Source organism: Pipra filicauda, unplaced genomic scaffold, assembly GCF_003945595.2.
Source record: "Pipra filicauda isolate LSUMZ 115617 unplaced genomic scaffold, ASM394559v2 scaffold101_size5749837_pilon, whole genome shotgun sequence".
NCBI classification, from domain to species: domain Eukaryota; kingdom Metazoa; phylum Chordata; class Aves; order Passeriformes; family Pipridae; genus Pipra; species Pipra filicauda.
Window position 1 is genome coordinate 5,115,220 of NW_024103452.1, and position 15,536 is coordinate 5,130,755.

The following is a 15,536-nucleotide window of genomic DNA, read 5'->3' on the forward strand; positions in this document are numbered from 1 at the left end:
AGAATTTGTTTCACTTGCCTTTGCATATAAGATTGAAATATTTAATAAAACAGCAGGTCTGGCAAAAACATAGCTTATTTAAGCTTCAGCTATAATATCAACTCAATAAACTGCAACATTCACAAATAGATACCTCAGTTTTATTACTCTATAAATAGTTATATCACAGACTGAAAATCAGCCTCATTCTCAAAGTCAACCTAAGAACAACTCATGCTTTACAAATAAAAAGAGAAAGGTATATGGCATACAATTCCTGTGCTGGGCAGAGTGATGAATTTCACCTTAAGAGAAAACATGATTTTTATTGATCAAATGTGATATATTAATCATAATCCTTGCAGCCAATCCACTTAATGCGATGTTTCATTTCAGAATTTGAAGGTTATATGCTTTTGTAATCTCTTCCTTTCTTCCCAGCCAAAATACATCCTGAGACAGTCACTGGGGGAGAGAGAACGGAGATGCATCGTCATCAAAACTGAAAAATTATGCAAATGTTTAGAAATAATATTTTTCCATTTTTTTATTTGTATTTTTATGGATTCATATGCTTTGCATCCAGTTTTTACAGCCAAGATGTTCACAATCTGTCTTAAAATGTGATTATTACTATTAATTTATACAAAAAATATCCTTAGACAAAGTCATATGAAATCTCTGAGAGAGGACACAAAAACATTTGCTTTTTCTTTGTCTTTTTTGAAAGCACATGGAAATCTAAAATATTTTCCAATTCCACTTACGACTGACATTTTTTCTGGGTTTTTTTGAAGAGTTTTGAAAGTGCAGATTTAAAAAAATATTTTAAGAAAATAATTAATAGTGAAAACATTTTAGTAAATATATTTTAAAACAAAGATTAAAATATTTTTGAAAATTAAAACATTTTAAAGGGTTAAATTTAGAAAGTGGAAATTATGTGAAATTATGTGAAATTATGTTAATGTATTTTTATTTTAATATTTCTGGCAAGTATAGATAACTGACCTAGTAACAGATTTGTTTATATTGATAGTATTTCAGAAATTAAAAAATATACCTTCTACAAATTTACCAGCAAGATCAACTTGGGCAAGGGAAATGGCACTATGGTCTTTAAACTCTCAGCCCTAAAATTTTGTGCCTTGCAAATGGACTATGCTGTCTCCATACCAAAATACCTGCCAAGCCCTCTGTGCCTCTTACTGCCTTGTCAGATATTACACCACCAGAAAGTATCTGGCTTTGGGTATGGTTCCTTTTAGCAGGAGAAATAACATAGGCAGAAAAAGAGAGTAGAACACAAAAAGCAAACCAAACACACATACACACAAAACAAAACAAACAAAAAAAAAATTAAAAAAAACCCAAAAGGCAAAAAGCCCAACTACTAAAAAGTCTCCCCCCCAAAACCAAAAAGGCAAAGGAATGCTCCACCCCCCCCCCCAAAAAAAACCCATCCAAATCCAGCCAAAGTGCTTCTATACCATAAAAGGAAGAGAGTAGAATATGAAATGCCACCAAAACTGAGATATGTCTGGGCTTCTTACAAATATCACAGCCATCTATGTTTGGAAAGATTATTTCCTTGGCTCGTACTATTTGAAACTATTGGATTGACATTGGACCAGCAGTCCATATTAAAAAAAAATCTCCTGGAAATGTTCTTATATTTTTTTGGGTTTTTTTTTCATATCATGTGGAAAATCTTATGCTTTCAAGTACAAAACACTTTGATTTTAAATTATACACAGCAACCACATTAGCAAAAAGAGAAAGGAGAGTTCTCAGCAACAGCTCCAAAAATTTTCTTTGTAAACGAAAACTCCATCTGGTCTCCAACTCACCTCACAGTGTTTGGTTTGCATCTGCAACTGAATGCTAAAGCTAATGCTTAGGAAAATCTTCCTCTGAAGGCAGACCGACACTGTGACTTTGTAATGATATTTATAAGTTGTGGAAACACCTGATTCTGAAGTATTTCTCTATATAACCGTGGAGTTATGTGATAAACCAGAGAGTCAAAAAGGCAGAAGACAATGGGTTTAACTGGGGGAAGAAAAGATCAAGTAAGCAAAAAACAAGTCTTACTACAGCTGTCAGACCAGATGTTTCAGCTACACATTGGCAAGTGACAAACTCAAGGTTACAATTTGTTATGTATCCTTACCTGAACAAAAAAGGAAAACAAATATTGGTGTTTCTAACACATTTTAAGCTAATCACTATTTTGATATATGGAAACAGAACCTTACAAATCTCTTTTGTAGAATTTATAATTAAGCACATTTCACATGACTTGATTTTTTTTCTACTGTAATGAACTTACTTTACAGACCTTGAAATCTGGATTGCAGCTGCAAAGAATGTCACACTTCAGCTAATGACAGAAGCCTAGTTCAGGGTAATATTAGCAACACTATGGTAAAATATTACAATAGAGGCCATTTAAAGTTTATAAAATGTAACAGAATATATTAGAGAGACATGTGGGCTTAGTTTTCCATTCATGCAGATGTAATTCCTTAGACCTCCATGTCTCATCTATAACTGTATGCAAGAAGAACCAGGTCAAAACACTCCACAGAGCAACACATAGATTTGGGTGTTTGACTATCAGACTATAAATAGATAATAGTGTACCTAGGCTTCAGTTCAGTTCCAGAAGGATTTTAATCTCTGCTGTCAATGGAAGCTGAGCTGAACCTTGACTTTTAAACTCACATTTGCCTTTTGCAAATTAACCTCTCTTACCAAATGAACATAAAATAAAACATTGGTATTGCGCTTCTATACATATATGCTGGTATGACAAAATGTTAGCAAACTCAACTACCCTTAATTGTTATTAAATATTGAGACAGTATTATAAGACACAGGGTCATTACATGATTAATGAGTAATAATGACAAATAATTATTCATTATCTGAAATGTTAAATGAAAATCAATACCCATAGTGGTTAGATTAAAAGGTTCATAGCATTTGAACCATAGGGATCTTCTGATCTCAAAAGCACATGAACCAGGGGAAATCTGTTGCATTTAGTATAATTAGTTCATTATGGATGACCTAAGAACCAGGTCCAAAATCTTCGTACAAACTGGAAAGCATTCAGGTTTATAAATACCTCAAGCAATGTAAGTTTTTAACCACTTGGAGGGAAAAGTATTTGCTTATGGCATGAACACACATTCACAGCTGTTGCTGGAACGGTTTCCAGTAACGGAACTAGTTTATCACAATAACTGTTAATACTTTATTCCCTATTCTGCTAATCCCATTTTCTGTTTTATTTTAACTGACTGCAAGATCTCTGCAAAGTTTAGAGCCCTGTTGGGCTTTAAAGCTTTAGGTCAGTTTTCAGCATTTTTATAAGTACAGTCACATGGTGTCAGTTATTCTAAGAATCTGTTTGAAACCACTTCAGTTCGGCCCAGCACTGACCTGTTCTGAAGTAGAGTCAGTGGAAAGGTTTTGATAATGTATTGATAATTGTACCCCTGGCTGAATTCATGTCAAAATAAATATATATGTTGTATCACACAGAATCATAGAATAGAATCATAGAATCATCAAGGTTGGAAGAGACCTTTAATATCATACAATCCAATCCAGCACTACCCCTGTAACCCCTAAACCACTAAACCAGACCACCTAGTGTCAGATCCAGACACTTCTTAAACACCTCCAGGGCTGGTGACGCCACCACCACCCCGGGCAACAGATTCAAATGCCTGACCACCCTAACAGTGAAAAATCTTTTTCTAATATCTAATCTGAATCTCCCTTGTCTCACTTTAAGGCCTTTTCCTCTTGTCCTCTCGCTGCAGGCATGGTAGAGGAGAGCAGCCCCCACCTCACCACAATCTCCTTTTAGGGAGATGTAGAGAGCAATGAGGTCCCCCTGAGTCTCCTCAAGACTAAACCAACCCAGCTCCCTCAGCCATTCCTCCTAAGACATGTTCTCTAGTCCTTTCATGAACCTTGTTGCTACTCGCTGGACACACTCCATGTCCTTTTTAAAGCTGAGGAGCCCAGACCTGGACATAGTACTTGAGGTGTGGCCTCACCACTGCTGAGTACAGGGGAAGAATCACTTCCTAGTCCTGCTGGCTATTCTATTCCTGATGCATTCCAGGATGCCACCAACCCTCTTGGCCACTTTGGTACACTCTGGCTCGTGTTCAGCTGGCTGTCAACCAGCACCCCCAGCTCCTTTTCCACTGGGCTGCTTTCCATCCACTCTGACTCCAACCTGTAGCACTGCATGAGGTTGTTGTGGACAAAGTGTAAGATCCAGCACTTGGACTTGTTGAACCTCATGACATTTGGATCAATGAGCTAAGGGATCTCTTTAAAACCTACAGTTATTAAGGTGGAGGCAACTTTTTTCCACTCTGGACCAAAAATTTATTGAACCTAAATTTTTATGGAGCTCTTGAAGGAGGTGGCATGGTTCAGTTTCATTTTAACTACGGGTCTGTTGTGGCTCATAGCACAGTTCACAGCAGCTCAGTTGACCTCCAAATCACTGATTTGAAATTTAAGCAGACTTCAAGTTAAGCCTCTAAATTACACAGATAAATTTTTTGAAAAGAGGGGTATACTCCCCTGTTACAATTTCTGTTCTAGCTCATCCTCTGAACCTCTCTGGGGTTGCAGGTTGTGGGAAAGACCCAATGATCCTCCTGCTCCTGCTCCTGGGTTTGCATTGCTGAGTCCTGCCTTACCTTCAGTAGTGATTCCTAATCTATCCCTCTCATTCCTTGGTCTCCAAGGTCCTCTGGCCTCCTTGCATGTGTACTACCTGCTGTGCATGAGATGTGCTACACCTGCCAGCTATAGCATTCATCTTACCCAGTGTATCAAAACACAGATTTTTATCTATGAAGGATTATTAAATATGTTCCCCAGGGTGGCATGAACCCAATGCAACACACTGTTTTGGAGGATATTGAATTTATTTCCCATGATGGAAAAGGTCTTATATCTCACCTGGGGTTTTATGCTACCACTGTACCCCAGACTGATGAGGTCATTTCTTTAAGAAGAATCTCATGGCAAGAACACTTGAAATAAAAGAAATGAAAGTGTTTTTTAAGAGCAATAACATTTTAATTCAACCATTTAAGTCTAATGTTCCCAGCATGGAGACCCTCATCCCAGACTTCTAGTAAAGTCAGCCGGGGAGGTTCATTTGTAGAATACAACCCCCCAATCATATCTTAACATAAATCATATGATTTAGTTTTCATGGAGGAGAAAAACTGTGATAGAAGACCTTGCTTTGCTTTTTCTTATGAAGTGGGCGAATGTGATGAGAGTTATCTGACATTCAGTAATTGAAGTACTACGTCACCACTGATGAATAGATCCTTTGCCAGTGCATAAAAATGCAGCCCACCTGTTATTCCACAGCCTTGGTGTGGTTCCATTCATTTCCTTAATGTCCAAGTCAGAGAAATGGGACTTTGTGGACTGATAAAAATCTAATAAGGAATAACTGGGCAGGTTCTGGCTAGAGACAGCATAACCCTACAGCCAAGAATATTAAGTATCCCTGTACTTTATATGCAGCAGTTTAATACTCCCCCCATATTTCCTTTTAGTAGTCTTAATTGGCCTTAAAATCAAGGTACCCAAATTGATGAGCCTCTTGTGAAATGCCTGGCCTACATTTTTTTGCAGCAAAAATACCAAAAAGTTCTCTGCATGTTCTCAAAGTACTGTACAACTGGTTAGTATCTTCAGCATCAGTCTATCTGCTGATTAAAGGTCCTGTGCTGAGAAATTCCCTTCTCCCCACAGATGTATTTTACAATATTTAGCACTCAGTGCTTTACACTATCAAAGCATTGTATGCATGCTATCTAATATCTCCTAATTAACCCATACATCTCCTATTAAAAAAGCATCTAAAATTAATGTCATACGGTCCCGCTGGCTTTTGTACAACACATGCAAAGGCAGCTTTGGGGTTTTACAAGAAACGCGGGTAAGCTGAGATTCCTTTCTGAAATCTGACAAACACATACTCATATCTGACTTTGAACAGAGAGGAAATGAACAACGATGCAAATTGGACCTTCACAATTATAGATCTGCGACTGAATGTGCACACAAACACCAGCATGGGCAAGGGCTTCAGAGCCAACAGTTTTGGTCCCTTAATGAGGCGCACATCAATTGCACGGGTTTCCCACAGATTTTGCTCCCAAGTTCTGTAGAATGCATGAGAAACAAGTAAAGTCTGTCGTTTTGGTATCCATCAAAGCTCTCTTCCATGTGAGGAAGTGGCTAATTTGTCATTTCACACTCAGAAAGGCGTGAAAGGCAAAACGGAGGGAGGTTAGATGGAAGAGGGAGGGCTGTGACTCATATGAGGAGACAGTAGGCCTGATTTTGAGCTTGTGTTTGTTGCTGCATATCAGGAATAAAATCAATGAAATCATATTGATGTAAAGTAGACAAGAATGAGGCCAGTGTTTCTTACTTATGTGGAAAAATTTACATTATTAAACCCAAAACACAAACCAAGGAACAAGGAACAATTTACAAATGAAGTTATGTCATATAGCAAATTTCTAACTTACAAGTTTTATTTACACATGGACATCTCTTATTTAATTATAATAAAAGTATTAATTCCAACAATGCAAATTTTCAACTTAAAATACATAGGACCTTTGAGAGAAAATCCCAAAGAATGCACACATCTGAGGAATGTCAGCTCTGTGTTAAGAGCACTGGTCTCAGCAACTAAATATTTTCCCTCATCGTCTTTCATTTTAGCCTTGTTGTTGTCTTTTAATCTTCTTTTCCTCTGTATAAAACAAAGCCAGCAAAGGGCCAGAGAAACAGTCAGAGTCAGACGTTTTGAGACATAGGAGAGGTGTAGGCAGGAATCCCATTATCTGTTAATAGGATTTGTGCACATACCTCCCATGGACCACTTAGGAAATTTACTCCCAAACATCTCGGTGGCAATTTCAATTAGAGTCAACATTTCATTTCAGCAGATGGACTGCAAACTGGTGGCTACTCAAACTCTAATGAGTAATGCTCAATAATTCCCCTCTCTTAAACCATGATTATGCTTTCACTTTTTTATGGGGAGAATGAATACTGTCCCTAAGCCAAAACTTAATTTGATTTTTTGCTGTGCCTCTGTGCTAGCAAAGCTCACCCATGTGCCTGTATAGAAGCCCAGTGGGTAAATTAGAGGGTATTTTTGCAGATCTGTCACACATTTCTACCATGCTTCTTATTTAGAAAGATGCCAAAGGACTGGAAATACATCTGCCCTCCCCTGAAATGCAGCCACCTCTGGGGTGGAACGTGGCAGCAAATATTAACATGAGAACACAGACACTAAATCCTATGTGAAAATTATGCAGGAAGTACAGAACACAGCTCACGCAGCCTCAGGCTACCCAGGAATTAGCTAAAAGTGTACATCTTTTCTAATGAATACATTTGAAATTATTGCCTGGTGTGTGGTACTCCAATAAGGAACATCTCATTTGGTACTGAATCCCATTGTACAGTCTCACACAGATTAATAGTGGTGGCAAGTTTTCTGATTTCAATAAGCGGTACTAATTCATAGGCAAGATGCACAAAACCAGAACACAGTATTTTTTTTCTCACGGAAAATGTCCTTTCTTTAAATAGCATTTACAAACTACGTCGATGGTGGCCTGGCTGGCTCATGGTGCCTTCGGTTTCGCTTTTTTTTCATCTCCTGCACATGCTTCCATTTGGCACCACCTTTGTTCCGCTGCCGCCGCTTTTCCCGGTGCCACATCTGTTCACAGTATTCATCCAGGCTGAAGCTGGGGCTGCTGACGAGCTGGATGTAGTCCTTGTACCTCAGCCGGGACTCCGTCAGCAAATCCCTCACCCGGCCCTCCTCATCCTCAGTTTTCTGAGTGCTTTCCATTTGTCCATTCTCAATGACATTTAGATTCAGCTTCACGATGGTATGGATGAAGGTGTGCTCCTGGGCTTTGCAAAAATAGGCTCCAGCATCCCTTCTTTGCAAGCTGCGGATCAGCAGCCCGTGCTCTGTTTTAATGATCCTTTCATCAGCCTTCAGCTGTGGGGTTGGACAGAAAAGAGCACAATAGATGAGCATCATTGTCAAAACAAGAATGTCATCACTATGCTGAGAGGGAGGGAAGGCTCATCTGGCACACAGCATGGCCTGTCCCTAAGGTGCCAGTACCTCACAGACCTGTGCAGCTGGGACAGACACCAGGAGTTCCTTTCAAGGTCTGAGTTCTGTTCCTAACTATAGCATCTGGATCATGGACATTCAGCATGCAGTAGCAAAAGACATATGCTGTACAGCTGACAGGACAGACAGTAATACTCATCACACCACAGTGCAGTGAGCAAGGCTGCATTCTCCAAGGAAGGGTAGCTATGTACTGCCACAAATTTTATTAATTTTTTAACTGCTCCTTTTGAGGGACCTGTAATACACCCAAAATACCATCATGCTTATATATATCTGGAGTGCTGAGGCCCTGTTACAATGAATATGAGTACTTTTACTGATTTTTAAAGTGAAATGCTATGATTCTGATCTTCTTCAACCAGGTTTTGCAAAAGAAAGTTAATCCCGGCTTTGACTCACTTAGTTGTGATTAAAACAGGCAATGAAGTTGGATGGACACAACCAAGTACAGTTCTTTTATTTTTAAGATCTGTGAGAAATAATAGAAAAATAATAAGAAAAGAAGAATAAGAGAAAAATAAGAAAAAAAAAAAAGCAAAGAAAAGAATAAGATTGCAAGTGAGAACTGAAGTCTGTCAGCATGGAGCTGTAATTTCATTTACAAATGGAAATATTAAAAAAAAAAAAACAGGATCTCATATGTTAAAAATAAGGTGCACCTTAAGACTAATAACAGTCAGGTAAGTTACATATCTGGTGATCTACAATTGATTTCCAAAAAAACCTAAGCCAAAAAATAGCACGCCCCCCCAAAAAAAAAAACAAACAACAAAGCAAAACAAAACAAAACAAAACAAAAAAACAAAACAGGATGGGGCACTGGGCACTTAAGTATTTCGGCAGCTGGGAAACATAGAAGGTAAATGATTTGCCAAAGACCATATAAAGATTAGTAGTAGAGAGGTAGCAGCAGAAACCAGAACCCTAACTCCCAATTTCCAACACCAGCATTTCCTTTGAAAACGATCCCGGTCTAGTCCAAAGCTGTTCCCTCCCAGGCGTGCTGTGTTCTGCTGCCACACAGAGGCTGCAGCACAACCAGCACCCACGGACCTGGAGGGTAGCCTCAGCACTGCTGGTGGCACCAGTAGCATGGAGAAAAACTTCAGCTCAAGACTGAGTAGTGGGTTTAAGAAGGGAGTTGTGGAGGCAGAGAGAACCAACACAGAATCTGGAAAATTTCCCAGAGTGCACATCTGACCCTCCAGCAAACTTCAGAGGATGAAGATCAGGGAGGCATAAAGATGACTAAATTAGATTTATTCACAGTGGGTAAGCTACACAGTGTTTCTTTATGTAAAAAATCTGCACATGATTCCCTCTGCTACTCCATGGGAAAAAATTTATACATACATATGATTCTCCATCTGTTATGATTCTAACTCACAAGTACTTTATCATAATAGAGTCTCTTGGAGCAAAGAGATGGATGAGTTGACCTTCTAGGGCTTTTAGCTTTACCCTCTTCTAAGTTTCTATGACAATTACTTTGGAAGGATTAAAATATATGAGAGACCATATATGAGAGAAAAAAAAAAATACACATAGATATAATATATCCAGAGAGAGAAACAGAGAGAAAGACTTTTTCTTCCTACTGTTTCAGCTTTAACAGTTTTCAATAACATACAGATTAGACAGGTATGTAGGTAAGTAGGTGTGCAAGTAGATGGATAGATATATGGATGGATGGGTAGATGGATGGATGGATGGATGGATGGATATAGGCCTATGTACTGCCACTGATACAACTGCAGCAGAGACAAGAAGCCTGGTCAGATCATGGCTCTGACTGCCTGTTTCTGTGGCCAAATATTTTTTTGGTTCCTGCCTTCAGTTGACAGTTTTGGGTCAACCCAGAACTTTAATTTCGTTGTTTGTAAACTGTATATAAGTCTGCCTACTTGGCACCAGGAGGGTGAAATCATACAAATTTCAGGAAATTCCTGGAAAATCGATTGTCCTGACAACAGGTGCTACATGACAAAAGCTACTTCTGATTTATCACGCTGAGTTTAAACCAGAGAAATCATGGTAAAGCCAGAAGCACATGCACAGAAGATAACAGAGAGGTAGACTAGAAGAGGTCATGCTTCCATCTGTAGAACCCATAGCATAGGGCACTAGTCCTCAATTTAGTCAGCTGGTGACACTTCAGTCTAAGTAAATGTACTTTTCTGCTGTAAAAACAGGAGCATAAAATGTATAAATTAATCCACAAATAAGGAGGTATAGGCCGAAATATGTCTAGGACAGATGTTTCCTTGTGGTGCTGTGGTTCACAGGGAAATGCAGGAGCAGGGGCCAGGTGGAAGTGCTTGGAAGCCTGGCTGTTGCAATACAACAAGGAAATCCCTCCTTCTTCTGCCCAGGCTTCATGTCAACATGAAGACCCAAGTTTGAGAAATTTAGGAAAAAGCATGGGAAGCAGCAAACTTCCAGACATTTGGGTTTCATAAGGCACTGTGCAAAGCCCAAGTTCCCACATTGTCTGAGTGAAAACAGGACTGATCTCTTTGAGCTTGAGGCTTGATGCAATCGCAGCAGTAGCATCTGCCTGTTGGTGGCTCTGCCAGTATTGTAGTCTAGAGCGTCTTGACAGCTGTGTACCTTCTACACTTGGAAATTCTCCAGCTGGCTGCTTTGGCTGGCTGGGTGCCAGTCCAAAGCGCCCTCACTAGGGCCTCATCTATTTTCAGTGAAAGAAAGGCAGAATAATGGCAGATCTAGACTTGAAAAGATTGTTGGACCCCCAAGTCCAGCGCCCTGTTACTCACAACTATTTACCATTTGTGTAGCAGCCGACACTTTTCTAGTCATAAATGTGTTGACTGATGGAGCTGTCCCCCATATGCCTTGGGATACTGCAGAGAAAGCTAACACTCTAAATTGGTTGTGTCCCTTAATCCCAGCCCAACATGACTCCTATTTTTAATGAAGCAGTGTTCTTAAACAATGTCCTGTGTTAACCTTGGATATTGATTTAGAGTGACTGTCACCTCCTCCTCTGTGCCTTCATTGTTCATTCCTTTCTTATCCTCTGGCAGGATAAAATTATGGCTCTGATTTCACACATATTGAGCAACACTTCATTACTGCTTTCCCCCCTCACTTCTCATTTTGGTATCCTGTTTATGTTGTTTTACCCATAGGTTCAGAACTCCTCCTGTCTTTCCTCTCTACTTTCTCCCCACAGGGCTCTGGAGTTTCATAAACACCTGGCATTTCATTACTTGGTAGTAGATCTTTAACCTTTCACTTGAATTCCTAATGTGGTCTTTGGTTGCTGACCTATAGATGTAAAACATATTTCATTAAATTTTGAGGAGACTGAAAAGACTAATTAGATAAAAGACATCATTTTGTTTTGGTCAGCTGTGGATTCACTGTTTCATCCCCCTCCATCTCAAAATCAGTAAATCTTCTAAAATATTTGTAAACAGGTTTTAACAATTCAAAAGTACAAAGGCTTTAATTCATAAAAGCTTGCTGACACGTGCCTAAATGTGAGCATATAATAAAACTTAAACATGAGAGACAGAGTGTTGTTCCATAGGTAACACATTATAAACCACAAAATAATGAATCAATTGATTACCATTAGCTTTCTTTTCTTAGAGAAGTATGAACAGATTTTTTGACAATATCATATCAACAAATTGTACTTTTCATCCTTCATGATAAGCACATAAGTTTGTCAAAGATTACACTACCTGAATTGGGGCACACACCATAGATACTGGCAATATCAGACAAATCTAACAATTGATTTTCACAACCTGAATTTAACAATGGAGACAAAAATAGGCATTGCCAATAATGATGGCAAATCTTTAAACCATCAGTAAGTTGGAAAACAACTAAGGATTTGAAAGTGCTGTGGCACCAGGTTAGGTCAATGCTTTTTGTCCTTTGCTAATGATGTGTTTAGATAGCCCCCTCTTTACAAATAATTCACATGTCAACTCTTTCACAGTTAAAACACTGCACCTGTCTGGGAGAAGAAAGTGGCTTCAAAGCCTGCCTTCCCTCATTAATCACTATGTGAAAAAATGTTAGAGGTAAAGCTGGACTAATCATGGGTTAGCTGCAACCCCTGAACAAATTGAGAGGGTGAGAAAAGAAAATGAGGAACATTTGCTGAGAATTCACATTCATCTTTGTTTTTCTATTGTTCTCTTCTTCATCCTCATCATTTGACTGGAAATAAAGATCACTCTAGGGTTTTTTCTGACATTACTGTTACACATGACTTTGTTTCTTTTGTATGGGAAAATAATCATTTAGCTCCAACACAGCTGTAGAGTTAATTTTTTTTTCTTTATCTTTTTTTTTTTTAACATCTTTTTTTATTTACCAACAGCCTCAGGAAAAATGAAGAACGTGTTGCTGGTACAATGTCATTATGAAAATGCATGATTCCAATTAGTTTCAAGGTGAAGCTTTTTCTGAGACTAAACTTTAATCTCCTACCCCCATAATATATCCAAATCAAACTAGAAATGTCACATGCTATATCTCAGTTCAGAATTACTTCTTTTTCCATGAAACTGTAACAAATATTAGTCTTACTTAAGAAACTCAAGGTATTAGAAAAAAAAAGCCAGTGAGTCATATAATAAAATAAAAGGATGAAAGCATGAGAGCTATAAGTAGTCCTTCGGCTGCAGAATGAATCTCTTTTTTTTTTTTTTTCCCATTCTCTTGAGCTCTTTCTCATTGACCTAAGGATTCAAACACTGAATTACCCTCCTCTGACAGAAGGTACTACTGTATTCCTTGCTGTATGCCCTCTACCTTACTCAGCAATCATCCAAATCTTAGATTTCAAGGCTGGCACTGAATCTGTGGCCAGATGCTGCTGACCAGATGTTTGTAACAAAGGAAGTCACTGTCATGACGCAAAAAACCTCCAGACACAAAAAGATATGGAAACTTCTATCTTGGATAAACTGAAAGAACTGCCTAAAATGTGGGAGGAAACAACATCTCTTTACTCCAATGGGGACACGAGGTCACAATGTTGCATCTTGCAAAATGGCCTGTCCAAAAGTGAGTCAAAGTCTTCTATCTACCAAAACATCAGATGGTCATTAAGTTGGAAAACACAGCCTGGACTGTGGGAAAGGAACATGGAAAGGGTGAGAACTGCTGAAGAAGAAACTGGAACGTCCTCACGCATTTTGGTGGATTTATTTTCACCCCCAGTTATGACTAGAGCAGAAAGAAGAGAGTTAAAAGTGATCTGCACCTATTCTGTCATTTTAGACCATATGGTTTGTTCTGTGCCCTGCCAGGGGAGGTGGCAGCTTGGTAGATCTGGAGCCACAAGACACTCAGGGTGAAATGCAGCCTAAAGCTGAGGAACTAATGTTTTTCAGAGCTGTGAGGCACCAAAACTAATGACTTTATAGGGAGCCATGCACTTGGTTTTTGCAGTCCTGACACCTATTATATACATAAAATAACACAGGAATTTTTTTGAGAAATAAGTAGTATCTGTTTTAAGCTTCAGAGAGCTTCAGCAGTTTAAGACATTATGAACAGATGACGTCCCCAGAGTTTTTTATGAACTCCAGGCACTGAAACACTCTCCGTCATCTCAGTGACTAACCCTGCACGCACAGGAACAAACATGATCAATTGCGTGAGCAACACTAACCACAAAAGCACTAGATATTTGACTCCTGACCTTAAAACGGCCCTAAACTACAGGGAAATGTACTCCCACTGGCAGGAAAATGACCTGGTGACAGCTTCTGTACCACAGGAGATCCTGTCCCTCCCCACAGGTTGCTCTGCCTGGAAGTTACATTCTGAACCGTGACCTTAAGGGTGAAATGTCGGGGACATCCTGCTGGGCCGAACGCTTCCCATCCAGTCTGGATTTTGCCCTTTTTCTTCCCTCAGGAAGCTGCAGTGCATGTCTGGGACAGTGCAAAGCCATCTATTTGTAAAGCCAAGTTTAAAGACTTGCTGAGACATTACAGTTCCAGCCCTGGAACTAAAAGTCCGTAACCTAAGTTCCAGGTGCATGGAGTCATTTGTAAAGCATGGTATCGTCATCACAATAACTTACACAGCAAAGACATGCATTAAAAGAATGTACAGTGTTATTTGAGAAATCTGCTGCAGGAAGGGAGAGAGAGAGAGCAGAAAATATAATTGTAATGGGAAAAGTTCTGGTAAGGCATTGGTTGAGCAAAGATCAAGTTATACATTAAATATGACCACACTGTTTCTGTCACATATGGTATTTTTGTCAAACTGAAGTACTTTGAAAAGAAAGTCAATGACTCTGATCTTTGGATTTGCTAGGAAGGCCTCCAGTTAGGCTTTTATACCAATTAACTCATTTTCACTGATAAGTTGTTAGAAAAACCTCAGTTTATAGATCCTCAATTTATAGATCCTCAAATTATCAAGTGATTAACATTTAACCACTTAACCCTTATTCCATCGAATAGAAAGAGAGAGAGCGTTCAGCATCTCTACAGACCTGGTCATTTAGACACCCCCATAAGAAATTAGGAATTTAACTTTAGGCATATGAAAATATGTAATTTCTAGAATAATATTTATCTTAAAAAGTAAACAAAACCCTTTTATTTCTTCTAAAAATGGTATGTGCAAGCTGAGTTTGCTGAGGAGTTCAAATTCTTAAGACCCTGAAACTAACCTAGGTCAAAATTGTTACTATTAGAATTTTCAGGCCCTAAATCTTCGTTTGTGAAGCCTAGCCATGATGATGATAGAGAATTTTCAGGCAAGACTCAAACAAAACTAACAGCTATACACTGTCTTTAAGTGACATGACCCTCTAATCATCAATGTGTGCCTATGTATATCTATGGGCTGTTATCTTCAGACTGAAAAAGAAGCCCCAAAAAAATAAACACTCCACAACAAATAAAATAACCCCAAGGAGCTGAAGAACACATGTTCCAACTTCTATTTTATCACAGCTAGATCACAGAAGCACTGCTATGGGTTTAGGTACAATATGTGTTAAAAAGGTATTTGTCTACTTTTACCATTTATAATGTAAGAAATCTGTGCAGATCTCTCCTTCAAAATTTCTTCTAAATTTGCTTCAAAGGTTAATCTAGCCTTTTAGCAAAGATTTACTTTTCTCATACAAACTGACGTCAGACTGTTTATACAGAGCAAGCCCAGTAAACACTGCTGTAGAAGGCTGCTAATGTGCAAAAATTAATGCTGAGCACTTGCTGGAGCTTCAGATGCCCTCCCACATGTGCACACATTCCCCAACTCCCCCTCAATGTGCACATCCTTGGCATACTGGGCA

General features: G+C 38.8%; 1 protein-coding gene across 3 annotated transcripts in view; it reads right to left on the reverse strand.

Annotated features, from left to right (window-relative positions):
- Positions 1–4,927: 4,927 nt before the first annotated feature.
- The window catches only part of SEMA3D (semaphorin 3D), a 138,491-nt gene continuing 127,882 nt past the window's right edge, over positions 4,928–15,536 (reverse strand). For all 3 annotated transcript variants that reach the window (XM_027733996.2, XM_027733998.2, XM_027733997.2), the window contains exon 18: positions 4,928–8,083. In XM_027733996.2, the coding sequence (XP_027589797.1) occupies positions 7,670–8,083 (414 nt within the window). In that variant the 3' untranslated portion in view covers positions 4,928–7,669. The remainder of the gene's footprint in view (positions 8,084–15,536) is intronic.